Source organism: Mus caroli, chromosome 11 (genome assembly GCF_900094665.2).
Source record: "Mus caroli chromosome 11, CAROLI_EIJ_v1.1, whole genome shotgun sequence".
Taxonomy (NCBI): domain Eukaryota; kingdom Metazoa; phylum Chordata; class Mammalia; order Rodentia; family Muridae; genus Mus; species Mus caroli.
In genome coordinates this window covers 113,140,022-113,162,489 of record NC_034580.1, presented here as the reverse complement: position 1 = coordinate 113,162,489, position 22,468 = coordinate 113,140,022, and the positions used below count along the sequence as shown (strand labels likewise).

Genomic DNA, 22,468 nt, shown 5'->3' with positions numbered 1-22,468 from the left:
AAAAAGAAAAGAAAAAAAGAAAAAGAAAAAAGAAAGCAAGATGGATGCCTCCTGAGGAATGACACCAAAGTTGACCTCTGACTTCCAGACAGACAGACACACCACACACACCACACACATACACATACCACAGACACACACACCACACATACCACATACATACATACATACATACAAAGACACACACATGTACACACATACATACATACAAACACACAACACACACATGCACATGTATACATATACATACACATGTATACATACACACACAGACACACACATGCACACACATACATACACACAACACACACATATATACACAAGACACAAACACATATGCACATGTATATACACACACACACACACACATACACACACACACACACACACACAGGACTTTTCTTTACCCTGGCCTACTGAATTCCTGCCCTCCCTAACAGGTTTCCACAGAGCTTTTTCACTCTCACCCACTGTCCTCCTACAAGCTAGCAAGGACAGAGGCTATGAACTGGTCCCTATGGCCCAACCGCATGTGCGGCGTCTGAGCTGCACCCTCACTGGAAGACACACAGCATCCTTCAGCAGACGTTCCCACCCGGCCCCAGAACCAGGACCACCTTCTTTGTATCCAGCACCAGCTGCGATCAACAGCTGGGGGGGCGGCGGGTGCAGCCGCCTATCTCTCCAACCACATCCTGCCTGACTCAGCAGTGTGAACATCTCTCAGGAGGGAGGTGGAGCTGGTGCCTTTGGAGGTCCCAGATCAATCAGGCTCTGTGGTGGGAACACTGGGCACTGGGCCCTCTGCTCAACAGTGCGCAGGGCCTTTGTTCCTTCCACCTGAGGTCTGGATGCTCAGTCTGGGCAACCTCAACCGGGTCAAGTTTAGGACTCAGGGAGAGAAGCACAGACGCAGGCCCAGAAGGACCCGTCAAGGGTTCACGAATCCCCGAGTACTTACTGAGGTCTGACACCTGACATTCTAAAAGGGCTGAGCCCCAGCCTTATCCCAAGTCCACCAACCATTAGAGAATCAAGGAACGGGGTGTGGTTGGGGGCTTAAAAAGCTACGTGCATCCCCATGACGCAAGCATTGTTTACCAGAACCAAATGCTAGAAGCCAGCCAGATGTACATCAGTGGACGAACTGATTCGCCCTGAACCAGGGACAGCTCAGTGGTGCAGCACTTGCCTGACAAGCGCAAGTCCATTACAGGGGAGAAAGTGTTCCACTGCGCCTATAACACGATTCAGTTTGTTCAAGGAACCGGGTTCTGACACAGGGTTCAGTATGGATGGATACCGAGGCCACTGTGAAGGCCTCGAGAAGCAAGCCAGAGAGAACGGAGTATTGCAGCCTCACCCAGGAAGAAGCACGGGGCTGTCAGACCCGAGGAAGGAGGCGTAAGGAGTTGTTTTATGGGGAACAGAGCTTCTGTGTGGGGTGTAGGAAGATCTGGAAATTGCTGGAGGTGGTACTTGTGGCACAACTTGGATGTGCTTAGCAGCACTGAGCTGCATCCATTAACAGCACCGCCACCGCAGCCAATGCATCTTGTGTGTATTTCGCTACAATTAATGATAGTAATTAAAGGAGTGGGAGCAGATTGTCACCCTCTGCTTCCGTATTTCGGGCACGCCACTGCCATCCGGCTTTCTACACCATGATGACTCTGTCCCCTGGAGCCGAGAGCCAACACAAACCCTTCCCTTCCTTTAAGCAGGTCCTCAGGTGGTTTTGCTTCAGCAGTGAGAAGTTAGTCATCTAGGGAGGAAGGCCAGGCTAGAGAGACAGCAGGACGGGAGGACTCCCGTGCAAACCTCCTCGGAAGGACTCACGGTCCTCCTGCAGCATCCTCAACTCTGGGCTTCCACCCGGCACTCAGGCTGTGGTTCCCAGAAGGCCACCTAGAGACCTAGTGATCACCAGAACATGGCTTATTCCAAGCACTACGTGAGCATGCATGGCTTTAGCGCCAACTCCTCTTCAGATGCTCAGGCCTCACAGTCCCAGGATCACATGACAGAGGCCTGGCAGTGGCCACCAAAGGAGCTTGGTACCCACAGGTGCTTCCCAACTGCAGGCTCTGAGCCTTGGAACACAGCTCGGCACATCCAGGTCTTTTTCCATTTCTATGGAAGTGTGTAGTGTGTGTCTTACACCACACATACACACACACACACACACACACACACACACACACACACACACACAGGTTCTTCTAGGAACCTCACAGCAAGGTCCCATCTCAAGTACGTAGCCTGAAGACCCAGTGCTGGTCTACTCACCTTCCTGGTTCCGATATGGGACCTCAGCCACGGAAGGCCTGGGCTCCAGCCTGCTCTGCAGCTGAGACATCGGGGCCTCGGAGTTCTCCAGGGTCTGGGACGTGAGCGGACAGTTGGGTGCCTCAGCTGGCTTGGGCACCTGGATCTCTACCCTCTTGGGGGCTGCATCGGTTGTGGCAGGCATGGCAGAGCCCTCGGGAATCTTGGAGGCAGGGGTCTCCACCCTGCGGAGCACTGACTCCTGAGGCTTGACAATGGTGATCTCCGTCCTCCGAGGGACAGGCTCTGGGGTCTTGTGGCCCAGGACTTCGGCCCTCTTAAGGCCGAACCGTGAGGGCCCGGCAGCGGAGGCCGTGCTCTCCACCTGCTTGGAGGAGATGTCGATGGAGATCTCTGTGCGGCGAGACATGGGCTCAGGCGCCTTGGCTCCTGCCAACTCCACCCTCCGCAGGGAAGGCTTGGGGGAGCGCTGGCTCAGGGAGTCTACAAGGCGGGCAGCGGGCTCTGAGTTCTTCACCCCCAGGTCCTGGAATTTCTGGCTGGAGCTGGCCACCGTGGCTCGGAGCAGAGGGGTCTGGACCCTCCGGGGTGGCGTGGAGTTGGGCGGCTCAATCTCCTCGACTTCAAACGATCTCTTTAAGGCTGGAAGAGAGAGAGGAGAGAGGCTGTGGTATGCACGGTGCCAGGCCAAGGGAAGTGGAGAATCCCAGCTACTTGGGAGGCTGTGGAAAGATCTCAAGTTCAAGGCCCGTTTGTGCTACACACCAAGTTCAAAGCCAGCTCAAGGATCTCTGTGAGAACCTTTCCCGGAAAGAGCGAAGGATCAAGAGACCTCAGTGGTGCAGTATTTGCCTACAAGGCACAAAACACTGGGATCAAAACCCAACACGGTCAAAAAGCAAAGAAGGACGGACAGAGAAAGGTGTGCGGGGTAGGATGTCACGGGGCTCACGAGGAAGCCACCTCCCTTTTCTGCCAGCATGCAGTCTAAGAGAGACAAGTCCATTCTAGGATCTCCCACCGAACACCTGACACTTGGAATGCTGGCCTGAGAGGATGGTAGCCTCTCCCTTATTCTGCTGTGGCCACAGCCCAAACCATACTGCCACTCCCTCTAAGGATGGATGGCCTCTTAGGATGGATGGCCCCGTGCTTTCCTCTCCTTCTTCCTCTCCTCCCCTGACACACACCCAGACACCATCAGCCAACACAGCACAGCCCACCAAGACATGGTGACACCCCCGAGATACCTCAACAGCTGTGTTATAAAGAATACTGTTCCTGGGGCTGGAGAGCTGGCTCAGAGGCTAAGAGCCCTTACTGCTCTTACAAAGGACCCGGGTTTGATTCCCAGCACCCACACGGTTGCTTACAACCACACAGAACTCCAGTTTCAGGGGATCGGATGCCTTCTTCCAACCTCTGCAAGCTCCTGCATGCATACGGTGCACACAGAGTCACTAAGACACCCTCACATATGCATACAGATTTTTAAAAAGGGATTATTCTCTGCCTGGCCAGCGAGACAGCTTAGTGTGTAAAGCATTGGCACCGCCCCCCCCACCCCCAGTCCTCTGCCCCACACGCACACATTTTTAAAAGAATCCTATTCCCCTGGCCCAACAGTAAGGAACCATAGCATCCGTCTCTGATGCCGAGGCTGTATGTAACCCTCAACAGTCTGGTCCCTAGGCTCAGCACACGCTCCCTGATGGACCTCATCAGTCAGTCCATCGTGACCCTGTCCATCTAGTACTCCAGGCTGTGCAGGGCACTGACCACCCTGCTCCTGCCCTGAGGCCCAGCGTTTCCACTCGACCGTGTGGACCTCTCCCAGGGGAGTAGAAGGGTGGTGGTGGCCAGGATGCCTCCCTCCTCTTGTCTCTGCAGCCACCAGTGAAATGAGCACCAGCTGTTTAGGTTAGGCAGGCACAGAGCCGGAAGGGCCCACGTGGCAGGAACATTCACGGGCTCTGCCTCCAGACAATGCAGGGTTTCCCCCAGCCCCAGAACCCAGGTTTCACGGGGTCCCATGATGTCCTCCCTCTTCCTGCCCACAACAGAAAGGACCAAGAACTGGCCCAACCCCTAGTGACAGTTCCAGGGCCATAGGTCCTGCACCGCCCCATGCCCCCCACCCCGCTTCCAGCCTTCTCCAAATGCAAACACTCCCCCCTCCCCTCAGGCCTACAGTACCAGACTTCCTTGAGAAGACTAGAGGCTAGGATGGGAGCTGCTCACAGAAGAACTCAAGTCAGTGAAATGCCACCAGAATGCACATTTTAAAGATCAGGTGTGGATAGTGAGACCCTAAAACATGTTGTCTAAGCAACCTACCCTCTTAGCGTTCCACACACACACACACACACACACATGCACACACACACACACAGGTTTTGTGAGAGTTTCTTCCCTGGGAGACATAACTATGTCTCCTAAGGAATTAATATATGACTCCCAAGCTTCCCCTTGGGAACTTGTGAGTTTCTTGGGCTTCTTTACAGAGCACAGGTGAGGAGATGCCCACAGAAGCATGGAGCGTCCCCAAAGTCACCACACTAGGAAGGTTTCACCCAGAATAAATGATGGAGCCCCCATAGCCACATAGATGGTGCCCCCTCGGTTAAATTTCACCAGCCTATATATACACTAACCTCTCCAGACACCCCCAAGAGCAACTAGAGCAGAATTGCTTACAAATGGCTGGGAGGAGTGGCCAGAATCTCAGGTGAGGCACCAAAGGCTCCTCCCACCCCCAGCCTTGCTCTAGCTTCCTCCTATAGCCCACAGGCCCACTCCTAACAGGCAAGACTACATTGTGTTGATTCAACAGCTGTGGAGGGGAGAGGCAACTGGTGCCTGGCTCCCCAGACTGGAGCATTCCTGTGAGGACCCCTTTCCTTTTGAGGGATAAAGAAGGGAACAAGGCCCCGAGCCAATCATAAACTACAATCACCCCCACCTCTCACCATCTCTGACCCTACCTGGTCCCACCCCACCCCCCTCCCACATTCTCAGCAGATGGCGAAGGAGCCTTGGTCTCTGCCTGCGCATTCTGCCAACAGTCCACATTTCTGTGCTAATTTTGAACGCTGGCACAAAGCAAAATGAGCTGAACCAACTGCACCCACAGGCCTCAGACACTCACAGTCTCAAGGCCCCTAGGTCCTTGGCTATCTATACAGTGTGCGTACACAGCAGGAGAGCCTACCTTGGCTCAAAACCATACCCAGATAAGTGCCTGTCCTCCTCAGGAGAAGAAGCGGGTCCCAAGCCAGGCTCTCCCCAGCCTTTCTGGATCCCACACTACCCAATGCTTCTTTGCCACACCACAGGCCACAGGCTTCGGGGAGGGTGTTCAAAACTAGACATGGCCGCTCACAGCACCACCACAACCTCACTAACTTCTAACAGCATGGCTGTGTGCGGGCTTCTAACTGTGGGAATGGGCTTCAGGAGCAGGGAGGCATGGCCTTCAATCCCACCCAGCCCAAGACACCCCACTTTCTTCAAGGGTTATTGCAGTGGTTCTGAAATCTGCCCCCCACAAAAAGACCTGTATAAGTGCTAACCCCTCTGGTGGGAAACGAGTCTTACGACGACGACAACGATAATCAAGATACGAATACTTCTGATTTGGGACGGACACCAAGCAGTGTCCTTGAATGAGAAATGTGTAAGATTACCAGAGAGCTAGAAGCCAGAGGCCATCTGAGTGTCTCCGGCCACAGCTGGGACTGGCAGGAAGTAGCCTCCCCTTTAGGGTGTCTGGATAGAGTGCAGCTTTACTGACACCTTGAATTTAAACTCCAGAACTGAGAGAGAATGGATATGTCTACCCTGTCACCAATGCTGCAATATAGCAGCCTGGGAGAGGCAGGAGATGCAGGAGATCCAGGACTCGGAGTGGTGTGAGGTCATCACATCTGCTATGGACCCCAATCGGATGGGACAATGTGCCACACTGCTGCTCAATCCAGGGCATCTGTCGGAGACTCTGACTCGACTACACAACAGATCCTAGTGACTGGCTAGGTAGACATGCAGCCTGGCACAGGTCCCCAGTGAGCACCCCAAACCATGATCTATCACATACCAAATATACAAGTCTCCACATCACCCATCACCCCTGGGAGCTAAAACAGTGCCACCAGCCTTTACGGCAGGGGGGTACCACTCTGGCCCCCCCTTTATTTTTTATCCAAAATGCCATGGAGGACTGACCCACCCCTACCCAAGCCAGACTCAAGTCTCACTTACTTCTCTGAGCCCCCTCAGCCTCCACTCTCCTAACTGGAAACAAAGGCTCTTGAGGAATCTTGTGCTCCTGGCCCACTTCTGGGATTTGCATCCCAAGGAAATAATCAGAAGATTTATGTAGGAGGGCATCTATATCCGCAGGAACATGGCAAACTCTGAAAACGGTTCGGATTTACAGGCCAGAGTCTCATAAATAGGAATCATATTGTGGAAGATGAGAAATGCTGAGAACATTTAGTAAAAATAGCAGGATACAAGCCACATACATAGGGTCCTAACTCCCCATCATGGGCACAAGCACAGTTTGCTGGCACACAGGCACTTGCGCCTCTCAGGAAGGACTCTGTAGATGGAATGGCAGTGGGTGCTCTTCAATCAACTCCTCCTGACCCGGCCTAATGCATCGGTGACCAATGTGGGTCACTGAGACTTCCAGGACCCTAGACTGAGACAATGAGAGTGAGAGTCGTTGCCTCAAGCATAGCACGAGTGAGAAGGTGAGTTCTCCCATCTGGCCCCCGGCCCAGCAGGGGAAAGCTCTTGCTTGATATGCATGAGGACTCAAGTTATAATCCCCAGAAACCATGTGAAAGCCAGGGGTGGTGGCCGGCATCTCTAACTCCCGTACCGGTGTGCAGACACAGGAGGATGGAGCCTTTGGCCAGCCAGTCTAGCTGAACCGGCAAACTCCAGGTTCAGTGAGAGACCCTGTCTCAAAAAAGAAATAAGGAGACACAATTAAGAGGAACACAGGCCCCCCACGTGTGACGTCACACGGGTTACAATATCAAAGTCTCGCCTTGCTAGGGAAGCTCTGGGGGTTCCCAGAGGACTTTGCAAGAGAACACACACCTCCCAGCTTACTCCTTTCCCAAAGCACAAGCCCTCCCCTTGTCCCTCCAGCACCTTGCCTCAGCTGCTAGACACAAAAAGGCCAGCAGCCTCCTTCCAGCTGCAAACCCTCCTTCCCCAGAACCCGTGGGGGGCCCAAGTCCGAGCAGCCTCGGTCTGGGCCTGTTTAAGGAGGAATGTAGCAAGCACAAGGAGCCATTGTTAAGGCTCCTGCTCTGACTGCAGGCTTCAGGAACCTCTGAACCTTTCCTGGCTCCTGAAACCGGATCGAACACTTACTTCCTGGTGCACGGATTGTGCTGGGCCTGCTCTGGGAGGGGAGACCAGGGAAAGCTGCACAGCCCTGGCCCGGCCTGAGACCACTATCCTGCAAGGAAGTGGAAAGTCCGAGGCCAACACAGCACGGTGCACAGCCCCACGGGAGGGAACAGCATGGAACTCAGGCTCTGAGTTACCCAGGTCAGACTTCTCCCCAGGAGCTGCAGCATACACCAGCCACGTGGAAGGCAGAGTCCACCACTCAGGGCACACACAGGACAGATGGCGTCACAGAGGAAAGCACTCCACCCACCGGTAACCATGCACCTGTATCAAGAGGAGCTGGTGGGCAGTGAACCAGTGGGCTCCCCCACCGAAACTGTCCTGCCCTGCTCTCAGGCTCCTTTGAGAACTGGGCCTTAGGCCCAGATCCTTACTCTGGGAAAGAGTGGGGCAGGGCAGCGGGCAAAGCCTTGGCCTTGGCAGTGCTGGGTCTGGCTGCCAGGCCTTCGCCTCCTACTCAGCCCGAACTGGAGGCAGCAACTCCCACCCTGCAGAGACTGGAAACCCTGTAGAGCAAGGGTCCCAGGCCTTCCCTAGCTGACCTTGGGGTCATTCAAGGCTGGCCCCTGTAGATGCAAACCAAACAGTGCTGGGATCACAGTGAGCTTCTGTATCCTGGAACACCAAACCTCACTGTGTGTGACAGTGGTGTGGTGGCATGGGGGCGGCCACACATGTGATGTGATGACAGTGGCAGTGGAGGTGATCCAACACTGCCGTTGTCTAATCAACCATCTGTTGAGTGTCTCCACAGGTGGCCCACCTCTCCCAGGAAGGCTCATGCACCCCGCAGGGCTTTACCTCATCTTAGGTAGCCTGGCTCTGCCTCTGCCTGGGACCAGAAAGAAGCCACATCCTAGCCCTCACCAAACTGGAATATCAACACCACAGCTCTCTGAGCATTCCTAGGCAGGACTTCTCTGGGGACCAGTTTGCCATCCTCAGGGCTCCTCAGGACACACTGGACTCTGTTGCCTTTCATGTCCTTGTCCCCTCTGTCCTATCCCAACACAGGGACCCTAGTGACCATCTCCCCTTGGATCCCTGTCTCAGGAGCTACTTTCGGAGGCCTGGACTGCTGGGGGAGGGGGGGTAGGGCAGTAGGTAGGGGGTGGGGAGCAGGCTTAGGACAGGAGGAGGATACAGATGGGTGACATGGGGAGGGATGTCCCTTCAGGAAGCACAGCAGTCCCAAAGGAAGAACTTAAAATTAGTCCCAGTGAGTGGAGCCTGTACCGGACTTCCGTAAACAGCCGTCCCTACCAACAACCACGTGGTTATTTAACAACAAAGCCAGGCCAAGTCCAAATGAAGACAGGGAGTTCTTCCTCCTAGGACAGTGCCAGCGGGACACCTCAAGCCCACCAGGAGTCTAGGAAGGAAAGTGAGAAAGCAGGGGCTGACACCTCAGGAGGGCCTCCCCTCCCCCCTCCCTGCTGCACTTCCTCAGATCCAAGCCCTGCTGGGCCCAACAGACAGACCCTAGAAGAAAAAGCACCTCTGCCCAGGGCTCCAGCCCGGCAGCTAAGGGATCCGGCTACCCTGTACATGTGGCCCACAGATGGTGGCCCGGGATCATGACACCGAGGTCACTGCCCATAGAGTCCTGTCCCATGATCCTCTCTGCCTGCCTTTGGAAACCCAGCATGAACTATCTGGCATCTCTGGGTGAGGAGAAGGCTAGAAGCTTCCATTCACCCAACCCTACGAAGAGGTACAACCAGTATCCCTGGGAAGTGATTCTGCCAGGAGATTTGGGGTTCCAAGGACAAAGCCAAAGGAGGCCATTCTGCTGAAGCAAAGGGGTCACTCTGTGCTGTCTCCCCCTCCCCCTCCACCCTTTTCGCTTCCTCTTCTCTCTTGCTTCACTGAGACAGAGGCTCACACTGTATATAGCCCAAGCTGACCTCAAACTCTCAGTGGTCCTCCTACCTCAGCCCCTCCAGCATATGTACCACAGAGCCTGGCTCTGTATGGTACTTTCTGGTGACTTTAGAAAGAGACTTCTTTCTCTGCCAAGGTCATTCTGGGCCCTCGAGTTCCCCTATCACATGCCAAAGGCAGGCTGGGTACACTCTGCAATGATGGTGTTAAGGAGGTCAGAAACACCCCTTCGCTGCCGCTGGGTCTCTGTGATAAGAAGAAGAAAAACAAAGAACAAAGGCATGGAGGAGCGCAGAGGAGCTGGGCACAGGATTTCAGCTCAGCACACAATACAAGTGCCTGCTCCTCCCAGAAGCAAACCTTGGAGAGCCTGGTCCCTCAAAGCAGGATACGGGCAGCCCACGGGCAGTTGTGGGTGGTGGGTGGTCAAGACCTTATGCTCAGGGTCCCAGACAACTGGGGTTTTTACTGGCCTGCTAGACAAGTCCTCTACCACTGGCTTCTTCCTAGGCAACCTGTCCCCAACTTCACTGTGTTGGTTTCTCCTTGGGAAAATCTACCAAGGGTGAGATGAAGCAAGCGGCACCTGGGTCCAGACAGCAACAGGCTCACCCATCTGGAATCCACTCAGACCCTGTCACAGTGGCTCCCCAAATCCACCTACCTACTTTGGGTGGCCAGGCACAGAGAGAGAGGCAGTGTCCACCCAGGTGACACATTTAGACACTGGCTCCCACAACCTAGAACTGTGGCCCTATTTAGTAAGAATTTCTCCAGTTATGATTAAAGCGAGGCTCTGAAGGATTATCCTGGGTTAGAGTGGGCCCCGAACCCGTGACAAATGTCATGGAAGGTGGAGAGAGATAAAACTGATAAAACACACAGACAGACACGTGAAGGCCGTCACAGATGCGCGTCAGGGATGGGTGTGCAAGCCGAAGACGCCGACAGCCACCAAAGCCAGAAGAGGCACAGGACAGATCATCCTTCCCTCCCTCGGGGCCTGGAGAAGGTAGTTACGCCACAGACACCTTGAGTTGGAACTGCCGTTCTGCACAGCTCTGAGAGAATCCTTAGAGTGTAAGGGTGGGAAGCCCCACCATATCTGGCATAGCAGCCCCAGGAACCAAGGTCCCCTTCGATCCTGGAAAAGGGACCAGCAGGCTTGGGTAAGGCTCCATGGTGGAGCCTGTGTGAGACCCTGCACAGCAAGAGCTCTGTCACCACAGAGAAGGGGAGGGAAAGAAAAGGCAAGAGAGTGGAAGAGGAGGAGGAGGAGGAGAACGAGGAGGAGGAGGAGGAGGGGACTTGTGCCTGCCGTGCCATCCTGTTGGGCTTCATGGCTTTCTGTCTACTCTGAAGCCATCTCTCAATCCTGGCTCTGGAGTCCGGAGAAGGGACGCTGCCACAAACGGGCTTCCTGCTCCTCTCTCTCTCAGCCCACCACACTCCAATTCAGCTTCGCCTTACCCAGCACTGTGCACATCAGCGAGGCGGAGATGAGGTCCCCTCTTTGTCAAACCGTCCTCATGTGCAGTCTGGAAGCCCCAGCTCACACACACACACACATAAGAAAAGGACTTCAGGTAGCCACATACAGGGTCAGGAAGCCTCACTATGCCACAAACCCATCAGACGGGCATATAAGAAGCCTCTATCCAGACCTGATGGGGACCTGAGCCTACACCCGCCTCTGTGGGAGACCTGAGCCTACACCCACCTCTGTGGGCCTCCTACTTTCTTCTTCCAAAGCCTGCTGCCCCTCAAGGAGGCTAGCCCAGTGAAGGCCCTCTTTGTGTAAGTTTTAGATTCCTGCCTCCAACCTCCCACCGTGGCCCCCTCCTGCTTGGAGCCCCAGGGTCATTCCACACTAGCCATAAACATTTCAGGAGGCTGACTCCTTTTCTTCTCGGCTAAATTACAGCCATGGGACCTGAACACACCTGGAATCATCAGTTGCTGAAGAAACTGGCCTAAATTGTGAAGATGTCGGGCAGATATGAGGAAGAGCTTCCTGGTTTGGGGCGGGAAGGCCACAGGGTAGAGGAGGCTTCTCTCCCTAACACTGCGCAGAGATGGACCCAGAAGTATTTTGATTTTGTGTTTTGTTTATCAGGCAGGGTCTTACATTGCCAGGCTGCCCTCAAACTCACTCTGCAGCTAAGGCTGGCTTTGAATCCATACCTCCTGACTCTACTTCCCAAGCGATTGGAATATGGGCTTATGCCACCACATACATCCAGACGTGGATACGCAATGGATACAGACTCAGACAGGTCCCTGGAGGAAGGTCTGGATGCTCCTGGCCTTGGGGAGGGGAGGGGATCATGTGAACTTTGAGTCCCCTTAGGTTAAAGGTTCCCAATTAAATGGCAGCTGATGAAGGTGGGAGGCTGAAGACTTCAAAAGAAGAAAGAAAGAAAGAAAAGAAGAAGAAAGAAAAGAAAAAGAAAAAAAGAAAAGAACTTAGCCTGCAGCCCTTGTCACCCAGACTGTGAAGGTCAGAAGCCCCAGGCAAGGAGGCAAAGTTTCCTAGTTGTCCCAGTGGGACAGAAAGCCAAGAGTCCAACTTGAGGCCAACACCCAGCATACCCAACTGACCTTCTTGGTTTATCTCCTATTTGCTCCCCACCATCTAACTCGACAGAAGGTCCCCGACTCCCCAAACAAGGCTCTCCCATATTCTGAAGCTTCTCACGGGACCCATTTCCCATGATCCTCCAGCTGAAGTCTCCATGAAACCTTGTCAGGCAGCCTGCCGATAGGATGCAGCAGGCCTGTCTGGGACCTCCCTCCCCACCCAGCATGGTAAGCCTGGGTGCTTTCCTGGGGACCAGGAAGACCCAGAGCTCCTGAGAAAGACGTGGGTGAGTGTCTTCTCAGCACGGAGCAGAGTTGCTAGGCACGGGTCAGTTCTCAGGATTCAGTTCCCTGGCTCAGTTATTCTCTCCTCCATCATAAACCCAGTCATTAGTACATGCATAGTGACCAGTCCTGACCTGCCTGAGTAGAGAGATACCCTCCCCCCCCTCCCTCTACACACCATGGGAAAAATCTCAAAGGCACTTTAAAAGTGGCAAGAAAAAAATAAAGAAGAAGCGGCATTTAATACCAGGGGCCACTCGGCCCAGTGGGGCCCTCCATTAATCACACGAGCCATCTTGGAGTGCCAGATGGAGCTGTGCTGTGGCCTGAGGCCCAGGCAGATATGAGCTATGGCCTAATTACAGGGCACAGTGACCCCAGGGGGCAGAGTTCAGGCTCCGGTCAGAGCAGCACCCAGGAGCCAGGAGAGGGGTCAGAGGCCAGTTCTTGACAGTCAGACCCAATGTTCACCCAGCTGCCTGGAGGTGGGGACAGAGCCTCAGGGACCACACTGCTCTGCCTGGGCCTGGTCCGCCTTGCTTAGGTTCCACTGAGCCTGAGAATGGCGTTGGCTTATTCTCTGTTTAGCCTCAAAGACTTGGCAAAGGAGGTTCACGGAACACTGTTCTCATAGCTGGACGCTGAGAAAATTCTAGAAGAAGCTACTCAGGGCTTGCTGTGAGGAGAGGAGGACTCTCCTGTCTGTGACTCCCTGGGGTTCCCCTTTGTCAGCAAAGCAGCTGCTACTCCACGAAGCACCCTTGAACTTAAGCAGCTTGGAACCTTGTGCCAGCTGGCCATAGTCTAGGTTCTCCACACTTACCAGCTCTCGGGTAGGGCCGGGGCTCAGGGAAGGGAGGAAGAGCTGGGACCAGAGGGGTCTACAGGGAAGCAGCTCTGGGAGAGGGGACAAAGGGAAGGAAGAGAGAAGGTGGGTTCACCTGGAGAGCATCCTTCCACATGACAGGCGCAGGAGGCGGCTAAAGTCTCTCACCAAATGTCCAGCTCTCAGGTCCACCACAACTGATCCACTACCTTGTTCGCCCACTTCGAGACTTGGACCACGTCAGAGTCAGTGATACAGGAAGCAGGGGTATAGGGGACAGAGCCTTGGACCTTTTGCTTCTCCCAACGTGCAGCCCATCAAACAGCCAAGAAACAGGAACTGTGCCATGCTTATCAAACAGACATGGAAGCAAGCAGTCACTCAAGACATACAACCAGGGACATCCAGTTTCTTGATGCCACTACCACCACCGTCACCACTCACCACCACCACAGTCGGCTATGGCTCAATACATCCCGCAGAGATCAGAATCCTAGGTATCCAGGAAGGCCTTTGCAAGAGCCTTTAGGGATCTCAAGATAATATCATCCTGGGTTTAGAGCAGGCAGACAGAAAAGAAGAATAAGGGCTGCTGAGAGGGCTCCGTGGGTAAAGGGGCTTGCTGCTAAGCCTGAGGACCTGAGTTTGATTCCCAGGTCCTGCATGGTAGAGAGAACCAGCTATCACAGGCTTTCCTCTAACACAGCAGAGGCATGTACATGCACACACATGCAAGTACATACAGGAAAGGAACCAAGGGAGAGAGGGCGGGAGGGAGGCAGAGACTGAAGCAAAGGCGGAGGACACGCCTACACAGCAAGGCCATCTAGGGCCACCGTGACTGGAAGAGGACAGATTTCTGTGACAGGCTTTCCCTCTCAGTGGTGAGGACCCTGCCCCACAGAGCCCTGAAGCTGCACTTGTGGCTTCCAGTGCTGTTTCTGGCCCAGCAGACCCAAGCACCTGCAATCCCTGCTGCTGACCTTTTCTTAGGTCTCCCGGGACCGATCCGATCCGGCCTGGCCTGTGTCTCACGCATTTGTTCTGTCTGTCTGCTCGGCCTCAACACTCAATCAGTCCCAGCTCCGCTCTGAGGCTCCCAACTGTCTTCCTGAGTATTCCATCATCCGACACCGAAGGTTTCAGGAGAATGTCCCTCTGTTGAGACAAGACCTCTCCTCTCCCCACAGGCGGGCACTATGCCCCTAATATGGGCGGGAGAGGGACTCATTATCCCTGGCTCCCTAGCAGAGTCTCCCCTCTTCTGTGCAGGCAGCAAAGCACCTCAGCACCTGACCCACCTCTCGTGATGCACCTCACCCAGGCCTCAAGCACAGCACAGAGGGCCCCTCAATCTGTTTACACTAATAACAGAAACACTGAAGAGCTGTTTACAGTAAATACTAACCTTAGGTGCCAGAGAGGCATCTGGCTGAGCCAGGACCTCCAGTCCACAGCCCAGAGCCCAGCAGTTTAGCCCCTGACCTCTGACCTGTCAGGCACCAAGCAGCTGGGGACCTGGGGATGTGAGGCTGCAAGAAGCCTCCTCCCAGACACTGCCTTGGAGTTTCTGCCTCAGCAGGGACCAGGCCCACCAGCCTGAAGCCCCCCCCAAGGGGGTGTTGGGGAGGTGTGGAGACAGGAAGGAAGACTGGAGGATGGGTGCACTGTTTGTGGAGTTCCTTGTGGTCTCAGGCCTGCTGGCCCATTCTTTTCTCAGCTAAAAAAACCCTGAAGTTTCAGCCTCATTCCTCCTCTGCCATCTGTGAACTGCCCAGAGCTGGTATGTGTGTGTGGTGTGTGGTCTGTGGTGTGTGTTTGTGTGTCTCTGTGTCTGATGTGTGTCTGTCTGTGTGGTACATGTGTGTCTGTGTTTGTGTCTATCTGTTTGGGTGGTGGGTGTGTGTGCATGTGTGTGCTGTATCTGTATGTGTGTGTTGCATGTGGTATGTGTGTCTGTCTGTGTGATATTTGTGTCTGTCTATCTATCTGTGTGTCCCTGTATGTGTGTGTGGTGTGTGTATGTATGTGTGGTGTATGTCTGTCTGTGTGTGGTATGTCTGTCTGTCTGTGTGTCTCTGTATGTGTGTGTGGTGTGTGTGTGACATACATGTGGTATGTTCTGTCTCTCTGTGTATGTGGTGTGTGTGTGTATGTGTGGTGTATGTCTGACTGTGTGGTACGTGTGTCTGTCTGTCTGTCTGTCTGTGTGTCTCTGTATGGTATGTGTATGTGTATGTGTGTGTGACACACAAGTGGTATGTTCTTGTTTCTGTGTATGTGGTGTGTGTATGTGTGTGTATCTATGTCTGTGTCTCTCTGTGTTTATGGTGTATGTTTGGTGTAGTGTGGTGTGTGTTGTAAATGTGTGGTCTGTGGTGTGTGTGTGGAAAGGCCCTTCCATTTCCTAGCAAAACACAAATATCTACAACCAGCTCAGGCGGCTTCTTGCTCCTGAACTAACCTGGTCCAGCAACTGTGGAGTTCAACACAGGCTCAGCAGAGACGGACACAGAGGGTCAGCCCTGCACACTCTCCCAGGCCAAAATGGAAGATGTTAACTCTGACCACATTCCTTGTGGTACAAACTATGCCTGCAGAGGTGACTCCCAGCAGCCCTCACTGCTGGACAAAGGTGAAGCACACCGCGCTGCACTTAACCCTGAACTGGCAGGATCAGGCCTGGCAGGGTCGGGCCTGGCAGGGTCACGCCCGTCTCTGGCACCCTGGCTTCGCTACTTGGGACTGGACTCCCTTCTCAGACCTCTGAGCCCTCGATCTCCAAATGGAAAGAGAAGTTTGAGTAAAGCTATTTTTCCTTTTGAAAATTAACTTTAAAAATAACAGCTACGGCCTTTTTCCTGACTATAAACACCATCTAAGCACGAGGCAGAAAATGTGAAGAAAAAAGAAGGAAATATAATCCCACAAGACAGATAACCTCTGTCAGAATCTTGACAAACATCCTTCCATGCTGCTGTGACGGCATGCATAACAGATCTCACTCCCAACAGTGGCACTGCCTTCTGCTTCTCCAGGTAGCAGGGTGACCAAGACTGCCCACATTCCTGAGACCTTTTTCTTGAATTCTCTAAGTTCTAATCTTCTGATTCTAGATGGGCATTTGGCTGCTCCAACCATTCATCAGAACAGCCCCCAAAACATAAAGCGTAGACCATCAGCCCCAGTCAGAGAAGGGAGGACCTGGACACCCAGGATCTTTCTGAGGGGTGGCATTTGGGGACCCCCCTTCTGTGGGTTCACAAGCCTCAGTTTCCTCACCTACCTCCTGTAATCCTATAAGATGTAAACCACGTGGGCCACACTATTCTGGAAATAGCCCTCCCTGAAAGTACCCCAGAGCTGCCAGCCCAGCAGCCCGCCCTATCCCCGGCTTCCCAGCAGTCACCCAAGGACAATGTCCAGCTTCAGCTGCCACTGCCCCCAATAGCTAAGTCCCCAGGCAACCACAGACTGAAGGACACCCAGGACTAAGCTACCTGCGGGGCTGCCAGGGACAAAGAGTGCATGTGAGTCACAAGGTCTCCAAAACTGCCCAAGGCCCACAGCCAGAGCCTGAATAGGGAAAAAGAAATTGGCTTCATGTCCCTACTGCAGGAAACTCCTCACAGCGCAGCACACACGCCCATCCTCCAAGCCACTGCCAGCTTCCTCCGGCTGACAGTCACCATCCAGGGAGCAAGAGCCTGGCTAACCCATTGTCCTCTCTGTACTGCTGCCGGCCCAGTATCCCCAAATCTCTCAAGTCAGCACTGGCTGGGTACTTCCCACACACTCTCAATCCTCAGACTCGTGTGTGTGTGTGTGTGTGTGTGTGTGTGTGTGACACAGGTGATAAGTTCATAGAAGGAAGACGAGAAACTCGAAACACTTTTTTAATTAAAGAAAGAAAACAAAAAAACCATGCCTCCCTTTCCGTTTCCAGATCTTCATTTTTCTGTCTTGTAATAACGAACACCAGATAGGGGACAATGTGGTCCCTTTAGGCCTAAAGTAGAGCCAGGAAAATCTGTCCACTTTCACAGCGGATGGGAAACTGGGGCACAGAAAGGAAGATGTCTTGTCCAGGACTGTGGAGTGGGCTCTGTCCTCATGTCCACTGAGGCTTCTGTAAAAAGGCTCCAACCCCCCTGCTACACAGCTTGATGGGAGACCAGAGCTCCTATTTCACAGATGCAATTCTGGATTGAAGCAGACAGAGGCTGTCACTGCAGACCCTAGGCTCGGGGCCCCAGGTACCCCTACTCCCTACTGCCAAACTGACTGAGATTGCCATCACACTCGAGAACCTCGAGAACCAGGCAGACGAGAAAGGCAAACCAGACACCATGACAGTGGTGCCTAGCAGGGACTTAGCTGCGACAACCTGGGTCTGCAAGGTAGCACCTGCCCCTGCCCGCAGTTCAGCAGCAGGGTTCACCTGGCCACCCCAGACAGAAAGCCAAGCTGGATGGGAAGGAGGGCCTGTGAGCTACCGGAGACAGCTGGCAGGGCTGGGAAGTGGGTCAGAGACAAAGAACACACAAGTGGGACAGACAGACAGACAGACAGTCGCACCCACATGCACTCGTGCACCCCCTCCCAGCCAGCCCCACTCCTGACAGCTGGCTCCAGCACAGCTGTTTGCAGGAGCTTGCCTCTCTCATTTAAATACCAGCAGAGAGGTAAGTAAGAGAGCTGCATGCCCCAGCCTGACCTGATGATGTCCAAGGACGTGTTCCTCAGGTTAGAGAAGGGTTCCTATCCTGTCCCAAAGCCCAATTTCTCTGACCAGACCTGGCTTTCGAGATCCACCTTCTGCTGTACCAGGCCTGATGTGTGAAAATGAAAGAGCCAGTCTGCATTCACCTGGTGGCTGGGGGGGGGGGGGTTGTAGTTAAGAAAGAAGGGAAGAAAGAAAAGAAGGAAAGAGAGAGGGGGAGGAAAGGAGAGAGAGGAGGAGGGAGGGAAGGAAGGAGGAAGGGAGAGAGGGAAGGAGGGAGGGATGGAAGGAAGAAAGGGAGGGAGGGAGGGAGGGAGGGAGGAAAGAAGGAAGCAAGCTGGTGGCTTTTCCTGGGATTTCATAGGGAGGGCAGGACTTGAAATTCACCACTGCACACATTCAGCTGCTTGTACTGTGGCTGGGGCTCCACACAAGGGGCCCCTCCCTCACCTCAGCTCTGTGAGACCCCTGGTTAGGAGGAAGGGCATAAAGCCTAGATCTCACAAGCAAGCAAAGTGTCGCCCCCCCGCCCCCCCACCCCCGTATTGGTGGAGGTCTCGGGCACCTCTGCATACACAAGTTTGCAGGAGCCGCAGAGAACTTGGGAGTTTCACTTTGCAATAAAGGAAAAACCCCATAACCCAATTAATTTTCAGAGAAGTCCAGCACTTGACCCATGACAGGGGACAGTGGACGGTGGACAGGGGAGCCAGGAAAACTTGTCCCTTTATACTGCCGATACTATCTGTCTCTAGGGGACAGAGGGCAGGAGCCTGGCCTTCCCTTCTCAGAGAAGCTGCCCACGCACATGGAAGGTGGGGCAGCGTCCCCCATCAGAGACTGCTTCCTGAACCCAGCGGGGTGACACTAAGTGTGGACTCCACCAGGATGCTGGCTGCTACAGTCTGGGGCCACTGCAAATCGGGGGAGAGGCCATTGCCCACAGTTGCTCCTGACTGCAGGTCTCTGGGGGCTCAGGCTGAACTTGCATAAGGTAGGATTGACAACTGATCACTCGCCACCGAAAAGAGGGGAGACAGAAACCACCATCGAGGACCTGCACTGACTCCCTCAGCTGCAGTTTCCCATAAGGAGGAGACCAGGCCTTGTCCTGGCCTGTCTGCAAACACCTGTGAGCCCTTCCTATCCCACACTGAAACCAGGAACTTGTTTGAAAGTCTGATACTTGGTTGCAGAAGTGAGACTTTTGTGAAAAGGGACAGAGAAGAAAGCCGGGTCCCACCCAGGCTGCAAAGGACAGCTATTCCCAATCCTCTCATTATGCGAGTTCAGACTCAGCCTCCAAGAGACCTGTGATCAGGAGCAGATGTGGGGCAGTGATCCCCCCATCCCCACCCCCACCCGCGCCCCCACTTGCAGTTAAAGGAGCAGACGGTCAGAGTTCAAGGTCTCACTGAAACCTTAAGACTCAGTCTTGGAGACACGAGAAGCTGAATGCACAGGAATAAGGCTGAACACTTAGGACCACAGCCCTTTAGTTCCTGGATTGTAGGCCAAAGAAGCCAGGGAAGTCTGAGGAGGGAGACTGAGTTAATTCCAGGACTGGCGACAGAGAAAAGAGCAAGTGGTGCTAGAGAGATGGCCCAGTGGTTAGAGCACGGGCTGCTCTTGCAGAGGGTCCGGGTTTGGTTCCCAGCACACACACGCGGCAGCTTCCCAACTGTCTGTAATTCCAGTTCCGGGAGATTTAATGCCCACTTCTGACCTCCTTGAGCATCAAGCATGCACGTAGTGCACATATAAACAGGCAGGCAAACACCCATACACACAAAATAAAAATAAATCTTTTAAGTTTTCCCCTCCCTTCCTGTCGCTCTCCCTCTTATGAAGAAGGGGGCTGGGGGGGGGGGGAGAAAGAACACTTTACCTACTTTTGTGCCCCCCCCCATGTTCCCCAGAGAGCCAGGGCGCAGGCGGCGCTACATGTTTATATTTCCTAGCGGAAACAAGGTCATTCTGTCTCCTTCTGAAATTCTTGAGAATTAGCGGCACTCTTAAAACATGACAACAAACTTGAAGTTTCTAGAATATCTGTTGGTTCCCGACTGAATGGAGCCTCCGGGTTCTGTCCAGACCAAATTAAACGGCCAGGGCCCAGAAATGCCCTCAGGGCGTCTGGGGTGTCCAGGGCCAACAAGATGACAAATCCTTCAGCATCTGAGACTGTGATTTCAGAGAGTTCCATGAGTCTCCAAATTTGGGAAAACAAAACCAAAGAGCGCTTTAGAGAGAGAGCCGCCATTCCGCCAACTTTCCCCCGGGGGCTTGGTCAAGAGAAACTGCATGAATTCTCAATTCATTTTAGGGAGTGAATTTTCTGTCTGTGACCCCAGCACTCAAGAGGCTGAGGCAGGAGGACTGCAGTGAGGCTGAGCCATACAGGGAGAGAACTCATCTCAACCATGCTATGCCCCTTTAAAAAAGATGAACTTGCCTAAAGTTTCCAGCTCTAGACCAGGACCCACCAAGTCCAGGCTGCCCAGTGTCCTTCCTCCAGCCACTGCTCACAGCAGAAGGGACAGACCATAAGCAACACTGTCATGGGAGCCTGAGCACAGAAGAGAGTGCCTAGGCCAGTCTGGCAGAGAGGTACAACTCTGTCCTGGGTTTAGGTGTCAACACAGACCCTCTGAGTGGCAGGTTAGCCTCCCTGAGAGACAAAAGTGGGTGGTCACAGGAACTACAGTCAAGGCCCTGGCATGGCCGCTTCTGAAATGGAAGGTAGAGAGAGAAAAGGAGACCCCAGCTCTGTCCTCTCGGTACCAGGATGTCAGGCCCTGTCCCTCTGGAGGGGAAAGCAGAGGCCACAAGTCACCAGGTGGGAAACTCCCTGGCTTCTACACCAAGGGTGCACACGTTTGTGCTTCCCTTGGGAATGTCCATCCTGGCTGGTGGGAGGTGCTTTGAGTTCAGAAGCAGGTCATTGTGACTCTAAAGCACAGCCAGAACAAGACAAGTGTCCTCTTTGTCCAGGTACCAAGTCCCCCACAGTCCTCACTCCAGGCCCAGAGTCCCCTGGACCTTAAGGATATGAGGTGGAGGTGCATAGCTGATAGGTACCCGGGCCTAGCAAGCTGATAACATGGAACTTGGGCTTCTTGGCCCTTCTGGTCCCTATGGATGGGACAGTCACAGCTCAGAGCTGAGTCTGCACCATGCCACCTGGACAAGAAGGCTGAGGCCACTACGAACCTCTACTCACCTGGCCTCCCACCTCTCAGGCCTCCAGGCCCGCTTCACACTCCAGTCACCGGGTGCGTACCCTGTGGCTGTCAGCACTTGGTCCTGCAGATGGACATGCCATGTCCCTCACCTGTGACATTCTAGTGTGAGATACTGGGACAACCTCCCAGTTAGAAGGACTCTGAACCCATGTCACCCCGACCTCTATGGGGAATATGAGCCAGAGAGGAGGAGAGACTTCCCTGACCCTGTTTCATCTGAGTATCTGTTAAGGCCTGAGAGATTCCCAGGAGGGTTCTGTGGGTATCAAGTTCCTGGGACTTGCCATTATCATTGGCAACCCTGTTATCCAGTCTCGTCCCCACAGTGGGATCAGATGGGTTCTTGCCTGTGTGACCTTCTAGCACTGAGGATCTGTACGTCTTGTGCAAACATCACTCAGTTCTAACAGCAACCTCCAAACCCCACACAGCCAGTTCTATGCCCGGTAACTAGCTACTACCTATAACTCATAGAGTGCCGTCCGGAACCGGCACGGTGTCATTCACAACCCCACCGAGCTCTGGATGCGAGGGGTGAGTCTCTCAGCTCACTCTGAGCTGCACAGACAGTAGAGCGAGGTCACCCCACCCACCAGGTGCCCAGGGTGGTACCCATCACTCCCTGTAAGACCTCTCTCTATACAAACCCTGCCCCCTACCACCTTCTACCCCACTCCCACACTGCCCCTCCACCAGTGCATCCTTCAAACACCTCCTGAAATGTCACATGACCCAGGAAGGATTCCCGACTGATAACCCCCAAAGGGGATGTGCCCCACTTCTTGGTAGATATGTGGTCCAGGTAATCCGCAGTGGGGTGCTTACACACCTACTGTCCCCATCTAATGTCTAGTGAACTTGCTCACATGGGTACAACTGATGGGCACACCTAGTATACCAAGCTGAGATTACCAAAAGCTTTGGGATTATAAAAGAGGCCAGCTCCCAATTATTTTGTTTGTTTGTTTTTTGGAGACAGGGTTTCACTGTGTAGCCCTGACTGTCCTGGAACTCACTCTGTAGACCAGGCTGGCCTCGAACTCAGAAATCCACTTGTCTCTGCCTCGCATGTGCTAGGTAGGATTAAAAGTGTGAGGCCAGGGGCTGGTGAGATGGCTCAGTGGGTAAGAGCACCCGACTGCTCTTCCAGAGGTCCAGAGTTCAAATCCCAGCAACCACATGGTGGCTCACAACCATCCGTAA

The 22,468-nt window shown here is 53.8% G+C and overlaps 1 protein-coding gene across 5 annotated transcripts in view; it reads right to left on the bottom strand.

Moving 5' to 3' along the window:
- The window catches only part of Septin9 (septin 9), a 161,578-nt gene that overhangs the window by 67,896 nt on the left and 71,214 nt on the right, over positions 1-22,468 (bottom strand). For 4 of the 5 annotated variants that reach the window (XM_021175472.1, XM_029484178.1, XM_021175474.2 and 1 more), the window contains one exon: positions 2,290-2,931. In XM_021175472.1, the coding sequence (XP_021031131.1) occupies positions 2,290-2,931 (642 nt within the window). Of the gene's footprint in view, positions 1-2,289; positions 2,932-15,761; positions 15,852-22,468 lie in introns of those variants that run through there. The other variant, XM_029484177.1, reaches the window with a different exon arrangement.